At 62.7% G+C, this 9,324-nt stretch overlaps 1 protein-coding gene across 1 annotated transcript in view; it reads right to left on the bottom strand.

Annotated features, from left to right (window-relative positions):
- PTH1R (parathyroid hormone 1 receptor) overlaps positions 1-5,500 on the bottom strand; it is a 25,021-nt gene extending 19,521 nt beyond the window's left edge. Inside the window, exons 1-2 of the mRNA XM_006770563.2 lie at positions 5,407-5,500; positions 357-412 (exon numbers count right to left, since the gene is read on the bottom strand). Coding sequence (XP_006770626.1) covers positions 357-412; positions 5,407-5,500 — 150 coding nt within the window. The remainder of the gene's footprint in view (positions 1-356; positions 413-5,406) is intronic.
- Between the last annotated feature and the right edge of the window lie 3,824 nt (positions 5,501-9,324).

The raw sequence follows: 9,324 nt of genomic DNA, 5'->3' as shown, positions 1-9,324 counted from the left end.
GAGAGGAGAGGGGGCCTGGGACCCCAAGTCCACGCCTCTCAGTACCAGTCTGGGAAGCTGAGGCGCAGGAGGGGCCTGGGGTTCCTGCGCCTGGGGGCTTTGAGGATGGCTGGAGGAAGCTAATGTGACCGGGGTGGGGGGGGGGGGGTTATACCAGGAGAGGGGGCCTGGGACCCCAAGTCCACGCCTCTCAGTACCAGTCTGGGAAGCTGAGGCGCAGGAGGGGCCTGGGGTTCCTGCGCCTGGGGGCTTTGAGGATGGCTGGAGGAAGCTAATGTGACCGGGGTGGGGGGGAGGGGGGGTTAGGAAATAGAATTCAGACCGACAGGCCCCCTCCCCTCCGCTTGCCCACTCACCAGTTGTGTATTCTGGGCACCGGACTCTTCCGCTGCCTGGGCCTCCGGCTCCTCATCTGTAAAGCAGAGGGGGGACCAGCTGACTCAAAGGGCGCTTTTTACTCTTTTGGTGCCTCTGAGGACGGGTCTCCAGACTCATGGGCCCTGGCGTCTCCCCGAGACTCGGCTGCAGAAATGGAGCTCCCCAGAACCCCCATCTCTTCCCCCTCGATGTGAATGGGTCCCCAAGCCCGAGTCTTAAGGCCACAAATCCAGTTGTTCCAACCTTTCTGGCAGCCAACATGCCTACTTACCAGCTGCACCCACACCCTCCTGGCGCCCCACTGCCCTGAGTTCCTGGTCCTGGCGTTGGAGAGCTGCTCCCAGGGTCACTCCCCTGCCTTCCTTTGCAGTTTCCTGTGCAGGATGGTTCTCTGCCTGGCCTAAGGGACACCCCTCGGTCCCTGTGTCCCGTCTCCTCCACTGCTGGTGGGGCTCTGATTTGGGGCTGCTCCCTACGATGTGACCCCTCTGGTGACAGGCCCAGGTGCCCAGGCGCCTGGTTCTCCAGTGTTGCCTGTCCGCGGTCTCAGCTGTGACTCTTTCTAAGCGATTCTAAGCCAAGTCTGATGATCAGTGCCCACTGACAGCGCCCCCCCCTTGATTGTAAAACAACATTCACAGAGTGGGGAGCTGGAGGTCAATCTAGGGGCTGATGGGGGAGCCCTCCATGGGTCTGACGGAAAGCTGGAGATGTGGAAACAACATTTGCACGTGGAAGGAGCAGGGTAGGCCGTGGACAGGACTGCAGAGAGGGGTCTGGTGGGCTCTGGGCCCCTCACAGGTGCTCCTGTAGTCGTCATGCATGTGCCTCACCCCAGAGGCCCCTGCTGGACGTTCCACCACGGTGGGTGGGGCCACTGGTCCCCTAACTCGCCCCCAGGCTTCTGGTTAAAGTGCCACCATGACGGTGGGTGTGTGTGTGTGTCACACATTAACTGGGAGTCAGCCTGCCCTTTGACAGGCAAGCCCCAGGGCCCAGGTCAGTTTCTGGGCAGTCTCAGGTCAGTTTCAATGGCATTTGAAAGGCTGGTGGGGCAGGGAGGGGGAGTGGGTCCCTGTGGGGCTCCTCTCTGACTCCAGCCGGAGGCCTAAAAGGAACAGCCACGGTCCCTGCATCTCAGAAGGGGAGCAGGGCCTGGGCTGTGCAGGGCCCTGGGGCCGGTGAGCACCAGCCTCCACACTGACAGGCAGAGGCTCCGTCTCCCCTTGCAGCCCGACCTTGCTCTCTCAGAGCACCCCCTGCCCCGGCCGGGCGGGGCCATGGCCCGCAGAGCCCAACGCTCCATCCCCCAGCCCTCGCCCACATCGTCCTCAATCCCAATCTCCACCCTGATCCCAGACTGACCTCTAACCCCTGGCCAACCTCTGACCCCAGCCGAGCCTGCAGGAAGCCTGAATCCTCAGGTTCCAGGCTCCTGGAAGCTTTTCAAGTCAAGGGCCAGCAGGGGAGGGTGGCCAGGCTGAGTACGCCCGGTGCCACTTTTACAGCCATTTCGCTGCTCATAAACACCCCCCCCCCCAGGCGAGTCACCGGAGGCCCCACAGCAGCTGGTTGGCGCCCTGGCCTGCGCAGGAAGCCCGGGTTCTCACCTCTGGGGGAAGACTGAGGGCGGGAAGCTGGGGCACGGGGTCTGGAGGCTCTGTTGAAGGCAGGGAGCACCCCCAGGGCGATTTGGGGTGTGGGTGTCCAGTCCCTACTGACCACACAGTCACGGCCCCAGGTTGTAGGAGCACCAGAGCCCAGATGACCCCATGCAGGCAGGCAGGCAGGCCTTGTCTGCCCCAGGGCACTAGCCAGTGGGGTACCACGGCCTGGTCCCTCCCGGCTGCACTGGGGCCCCAGGACTTACCTGGATCCCACTCACCTGGAGCCCACAAAGCCTCCCCAGGAGCGCCTGGAGCCACAGAGCAGGGTCAGTTTGGCCATGGGGAGGTCATGGGTAGCCCTGGGCAGCTTCTGTGGTTCGGGCCTAAGCAAGGATGTTGCTGTTCAGGAAAGAAAAAGGCCTGAGTCAGAGCTTTTGCTTAAAGCAAAAAATTAATTATTTTTTACCAAGTCCTACACCGGCCCAGGACTTTGTCCCAGACCCTGGTGGGGGGGGAGGCAGGTCCACGTGCAGCAGCACCCAGGTGCCTGGGCTCCCCCCTCCCCCCGTGGGTCTGCAGTCAAGCTCCCAGGCCACTCAGCCCTTCAGGTCTGTGGCCCCAGTGGTCCTCTCCTTGCCCTCCAAGCCTCTCTCTAGCTAACTCCCCTCTGTCTGTTGTGGTGTCCCTGTCTGCCCCTCAGTCCTTTCCACATCTCAGAACTTTCAGGCCTTAAAAATAAAGTGAAATAAAGTAAAATCTGGCCCCACCACGACACAGGAGCACAGCCCCGGTGAGGGGCTTCAGTTTTGCACACCTGAGGGCGGCTCGTACCCAGGCTACCGGCAGGAAAACTGAGGTCTGAGAGGGCTGGCCTCCAGGTAGGGCCCATGGCTGCCAGCCAGGAGAGGCACGGGGGCCCTCCTTCTGCCCTTGTCCTGACCCCTGCAAGCCCACAGCCACCCCATGTGTGACTCGTTGCCCACTGTCGCTTGGGCTCCCGGTGTGAACCTCCAGGCAATGCTCTCAGAGGGTCCCCAGTGCCCCTAGGCCCCCCAGTGCCCCCAGGCCCAGCACCTGCCGGGCAGGGGCAGCTGCAGGTCGGGGAGGCGGAGGCTGAGCGCACCATGCCCTCCCTCGGCGGGCCCTCAGAAGGAGCTGTGGCTGAACGGGGGCTGGGTAGACAGGGAGGAGGGTATCACTCGAGATCCTGGAATTCCACCCCAGGGCCCGGAGACCCTGGTTGCAGGCTGCCTTTCCGCCAGCCCAGCCCCGGCTGGTTTGTGCCTGGAAGTCCCAGGCTCAGCCTGACAAGGTGTAATGATTCACGTGGCCACGGCTCAGCACATTCCAGCGGCGGCCCCAGTGCCCGGCGCGAGGCGGCCGGCCCCAAACCACCCCAGCTGCTGGGCATGTTCCGCGGGCCCCCTCCCTAGAGGTGACCCCTCCCCACGTCCTCCAGGCTCCTGGGGACAATTTCCAAAGGACTTTCTAGTTCACAGGCTGGAGACCGAGGCAGGGAGCTCGTCAGGACCTGGCCTCCAGGCGGGGAAATGAGGCCTGGAAGTAAGCATGACAAACAGGCAGGTACAGGGCTCCTGCCCTCCGCGCTGGCAGCGCCGAGGGTGTCCCAGGGCACATAGGCCATCTGTGCCCGTGGTGGGGCCAGATTTAAACTTTACCGGTCAGTGGGCAGCTGGTTCTTCCCAGTGTTCCCGTCCTGACTGGCCAGGGATCTGGGCAAGCGCCGGCTCTGCCCTGCCCTGTTGCCCTGCCCTGCTCCTGGCCTCAGCTTCCTGATCTGCCGTGCGTGGAAGGCAGGCCCGGCTTGGCGGGGCGCCCTCCGTAAGGGCCCAAGCACTCGGGGCTTGGAGGCAGACCCCTGAATCTGCAAACCTGAGGTCCTGTGTCCTGGAGCTTTGAGCTTCCAGCCACCGATGTGGGCCAGGCTGGCTCCTCCACGGGGCCCAGACCTGGGCTCTGAGGGGCACGTCTGGCCCTCAGCTCCGGGAACAGGAAGTTGTATTTTGGTCCTGGGTCCTGGGGAAGGACGCAGGGGAGAATCGCAGCTCAGACCCAGTCATGTTTACTCGGGCCGGGCCCCTTCTGAGCTCAACAGGCCCATTCATTGGGAGCCCCATAAACCCTTTGGGGCTCTCTTAGGTTCAGGGCGCCTGGACGCCAGGCCTGGCTGCCGCCCCCCAGACCTGCTGGGGGCCATGGGCAGCAGGTGGGGCAGGAACGAGGTGGGAGCCTCAGTTTCCCGATCTTTGCTTTGGAATAACAGCTCCTGCCCGTGCACCTTGGGGATCAGCTGGAAAAAACACTGAGAGCACATGCTCAGATCGTATGACCTTCAAGGCAAGCCCGAGACCAGTGGACCCCAGGCCTGGCCTTGGTGCTCACGATGGACACCCTGGCGGGGTGGGTGTGGGTTCGCATCCACCAGGGAGGAACCCTTTATCCTCTCCAAGGCTCACTTCCTCATCTGTGACCAGAGTCTCCAACAGAAGCGGAGGCACGGGGATTGGATGGGGCCCTGGGGTCTGCTCACCTCTCCGCTCGTCACACTGTCTGCACCCTCCGACTGGTGGGGTAATGTACTGCCTCGCGGGCCCCCAAAGTGGAAGGGAGGCAGCAGCAGCATTGGGTGGAAAGGACCGCGACTGGGCTCCGAGGGACCTTCTTCACCCTGGGCTTGTCCCCTGGCGGCCGCTGGCAGGTTAGCGTGGACGTGCTCAGAAGTCGGCTCAGTCCCGGTTCCCGTGCTGGGCAGCTGAGTGGAGACCCTGGTGGTGGGGAGGGAGATGTGGGAGCAAGACCTCCCGCCCCAGGCCCCCTTTCTGCAGCGCCCCACGTGCCCCCCACAACCTGGCCAACCACTTCTGGCCCTGGATGGGGGAGGGGAGGGACTCTCGTTTTCCAGACGCCTTCCGGGTGGGGTGTGACTTCCGGCTCCAGCGGCTATAAAATCCCCAGTAGCCGGTGGGTCTCTGGCAGAAGGGGGGGGCGGGGGCGGGGGTCGGCGCTCCGAACACCCTCTGGGGCCTGTTGGACACGTGTTTCCGCCGCTCCCAGCGTGGGCTCCCGCGGATGCTATTTATAACCTTTAAGAGCTCCTGCTGCTGCAAAGTTTTCTTAAACTCAAAATATCACCAAGGCCCTGGGCACGCGTTCCAGAGGCCGCTTGGCCCTGCGGTTAGAAGGGACCAGGGGCCAGGAAGGAGGAGGCAGCGGGCAGGGCGTTAGCTCGACACTGGTCCTGGCTGAGCTGTGTTGGGACCTGGGTGGGGACCCTCAGGCCTGGACACTGGGCCCTGCTTGGCCTGGAGGAACCCGCTCGGTGGGTGGTCCTTGGCCATGCTGGGGCCAGCTCCCTGGGTCTCAGTTTCCTCTCACCCCGAATGCCTCAGAGGACACTCACGGGTACAGGCAGGAGCTGGCAGGGACACTGGGAACATCTCGGCTGGGACCAGGCTGTCCAGCACCCGGCACCGAGCCTGGGCCGGCGGCACCATGGAGGTTGGCTGAACTGGCCAGAAAGGGGAAGCACTTTGGGGAAATTTATAAAATTGTGTGTGAGAGCGATGTCCGGAGAGGGGCAATGGCGTGCCAGAGGCCATCCAGCCCATCCAGACCAAGTCCCTGGGCCTTCCCAGCCCGAGGGCCCCCCTTGAGGTTCCCAGAGACAGAAGAGGCTGAGGGCCCTGACGGGGGACAGGTGAGTTGCCACCTTAGCGAGGGCTCCAGGGAGAACGCGAGTGGCTTTGCATAACTCAGACGCGGCCCAGAGCTGGAGGGGCCCTGGCAGTCACGGGGCGCGGGGAGGGTGGGGTGCCTGCACCAACTTCTGCTGGCCCTAGTAGAAAGCAGAGGTCCCGACAGCCCCAGACTCCATCATGAACTCCATGGGGGCCATGGTTTAGGCTCCTGAACCCCACTGCACCCCTTTCATTCCTGGCCTCCTTAGCTGGTGTAGGGGTGCAGAGAAGAGGAGCTCTGGCCTCAGGACCATCCAGTGTGTCCCGTCACCACCAGGAACACCTCTCCCCACAGCCATTCCCACCAACCAGCGGTCACGATGCCTCCAACGCAGGCTCCCCATCCATTTTCCAAGTCAGGCAGGACCACAGAGGGCTCTTTGGGGGAGGGGCGAGGAAGTGATGACCAAGCAGGGAGGAGAGGGAGGGAGCCAGCTACGTGTCTGGAAACAGCCACTTCTCTGCCCAAAGGCCTCCCTGAGGCTCAAGGACCAGGTTGCTCCCTCCTTGAACCCGATCACTTCTGTGTGCTGGGCTGGGCTTGGGGACCTGGGCGCCCTGCTTCCCGTAGCCACTTCCCTGCAGGCTCCCCCGTCCTGGGGGCTCCCCTATCCTGCAGGTTCCCCCATCCTGAGGGCTCCCTATCCTGCAGGCTCCCCTGTCCTGGGGCCCCTCCTGCTGCTGGCTCCCCATCCTGCAGGCTCCCCCATCCTTGGGGCCTGCTACCTGAATCCTGGATGGGCACTCGCCTTTGCCCCTGCTTCTCACTGACCTGCTCTTCCCTTCTCATCTGCCCTTCAAATGCCCCCTCCTCTCTGAGGTCTTCTGGATCTGCCCGCACCCCCCCCCCCAAAATAGAGTGAGACGCAGGACTCTGACGCCTCTGTCCTGAGGGACTGTGAGCCCTGAGGGCAGGGACTGCGTGATCTCCTGGTCCCGCTGCCTCCTCCCTGGTAGGAAAGTCCATCATCTCGCCCTGTACCCCTGCAGGATGGGGGGTGGGGGGGGTACTGGCTAGAGCTTAGAGTGCAGATACCCTGCCCCCTCTCACCCTTAGTTGGGGAGGCTCCTCATCTTCTGAGCCTCAGTGTCCCCACGAGGAGGGAGGGAATAAGGGCCGTGGACAAGCCCATGGGTTGTGAGAGAGTTCTCCTCCAGGGGGCCTGTGAGACCCAACCATCAAGGGAAGGTTCTTCCTAAATTGGGGGCAGCATAAGGGGCAAAGGTTGGTGCAAGTGCAGGAAGGAGAAGACTCAGGTCCAAGGATGCCCCAGAGTGACGGCTGGGGGACCGCGGAGCCGACCCAAGATCCCCCCCCCCGCCCCATTGTACAGGTGTGATCACTCAGGCCTTGGCGGGAAGAGGCCCTGGAGTTGGTGAGGGCGGGACCAGCACCCTTGATCTGCTCTGGATGGGGCATGATGCGCTGTGTCCTCTAAAATGTTCACTGTCTCCTCGAAAAGCCTCTCCTCCCCACCCATCTGGGCTGCGGGCTTCCCTGCCCCTCAGCCCGGCTCCACACCTGCAGGGCTCCTGCAGCAGAAGGTCTGGTCTGGGTGCAGGGAGCTGGGTGCCTGGCCACCCTGTCTGTCCGCCCCAGGGCCTGAATCTGGGTCCCTGGGCTGTTTGAGGGTCAGTCCACATTCCTGGGTGAATGAATCTCTGCATCTTCTGTGGTCCTCTCCTGCCCTCGAGGCCAGCCTGATGGGGACGTGCCTGCCCCCTGGCCACCCTTTCCCTTGTGCCTTCCCTCTGCCTGCTCTGGAGTCCAGGGTCTGGGAAAGGAATGGGTCGGGAGTCTTGCAGCGAGCCCTTTCCCACGAGAGCCGAGCCCTGACCCTGTCCTTATCTGGCCCGACTGTGCCAAGAACAACACAGATGTGAGGCTCACGAGCCCTAAATGTGGGGACACCGACCTCCAGGCCCAGCTGCTCTGCTCTGGCCTCTGTTTCCCCCTGTGAACAGGGTGGGGGTGTCCTTCCAGGGAATGGAGGAGGCGCAACAGCAAGGCCCTAACACTTTGCACACCCATTCCCACCCACACACGTGCACACGCGTGCAGCCACCCAGGCCCCGCCAGGCAGGCTGCTCTGGCTCCCGATTCCTCTGGTCCCAGCCTCTCTCCTCCTTCCCAAGGTTCCCAGTTCCCAGTCAGAGCTTTTTCTCCTGAGCTAGAAGGTGTGAAGTGTGAGGTGTGTGTGCGTGCAAAGGCATGTGAATGGAGCATGTGTGTGCAAATGTGTGTGGATCTGTGTGCACAGGTGTGTGAGCATGCATGCAAAGGCATCTGCATAGCCCCAGGATTTGCGTTTAAATGTGTGTGCAGAGGACTGTGTCTGTTCTTGGTTCAAGCCCTGGGGGCTAGGGCTCCTGAGTGGGTGTGTACGTGTGTGCATGTGGACATGTAGCACATACACACTTCAGTGTGACTCCTGGTGGCCCCAGGGCTGGTGGGAAGGGACCGGATGGGTGCAGAGTGGCAGGGACCAGCGGCATCTCCAGGCGGCAGACCCAGCAGAGGAAGATGAGCCTGAGCGAGGTGCTTGCTGAGTGTGTGTGTGTGTGCCAGACATCACCACACCTGTGGGCGGCAGGTATATAAATACCACACAGGCAAGTCCCAGAATGGACCCTCACTATTCCTGGCTGGGGGCTGGGGCCATTTTTAACACTGCTCCACACCCTGGGCCACAGAGGGTGTTTATGTGGCCATTGGGGGCAAGGCCACAGCTGGGCCTGGGTGGGGTGGGTAGGGACAGCCTGGACCTGTGGGGCCACCACAGGTGGGGCATCTGGAGGGGACAGAGAGGGCGGCCTTGCTGCTGCCATCACCTCTGTCACCTCCTGTCACCCCTCTTCACCCCACCACTGCCCTCCTGTTGCCTGCACTGACTCGCTCCTGTCCGGTCCCTTCCTCATCGGAGGCCAATTCTGTGTCCGTTTCCGGACGTTTGAGGGGGTGACAGGTGAGGAGTGGGGGTCGGGGGAGAACGTGCTGCTGTAAGTCACATCCCGCCAGGCTCTCCCTGGAGCTGCCCCATCCCTGCTTCTGAGTCGGTCCCGTCTGTTGCGGGCTGTGCACTGGTCTCTGCGCCGTCCGGCTCCGGTTTCTGCAGCACGGCCCCGGGCGGGCGCCGGCTCCTCCTCTCGGCCCGTGAACTGTTTGCCTGAGACAGTCGGTCCGTCCACTCAAACAACCACCCGATTCAGACTCCCCATCTGACGGACGGGATTTTTCCCTCCTGCTAAATTTACTTGCATTTTTGACTGAATTGGCCATTCAACAGAGGTTGTGTCCACATGCCCCCAGCACCGTGCCAGCGAGGAGCGGCTCACAGATGGACACGCATGCAGAGCCGGAGTGCCCCCCACGCTCACATGCACTGTGGTCATGGTCTCGTGTGACGCACACGAGATGACAGGCACCCACATGGTCACACATGTTCCCATCCTTGTGCCCCAGGGATACATGTGAGCACACGTCTGCAGGATCACACACCGCTCACACCGCATGCTGTGGTGACAGTGTTTATGCCCTCAGACCTGTCCTGGGGAGCCTCAGGGAAATGGGGCCTGGGGAG

Source organism: Myotis davidii, unplaced genomic scaffold, assembly GCF_000327345.1.
Source record: "Myotis davidii unplaced genomic scaffold, ASM32734v1 scaffold663, whole genome shotgun sequence".
NCBI classification, from domain to species: domain Eukaryota; kingdom Metazoa; phylum Chordata; class Mammalia; order Chiroptera; family Vespertilionidae; genus Myotis; species Myotis davidii.
Note: the sequence above shows the minus strand (reverse complement) of the source record. Positions and strands in the feature narration are given on the sequence as shown.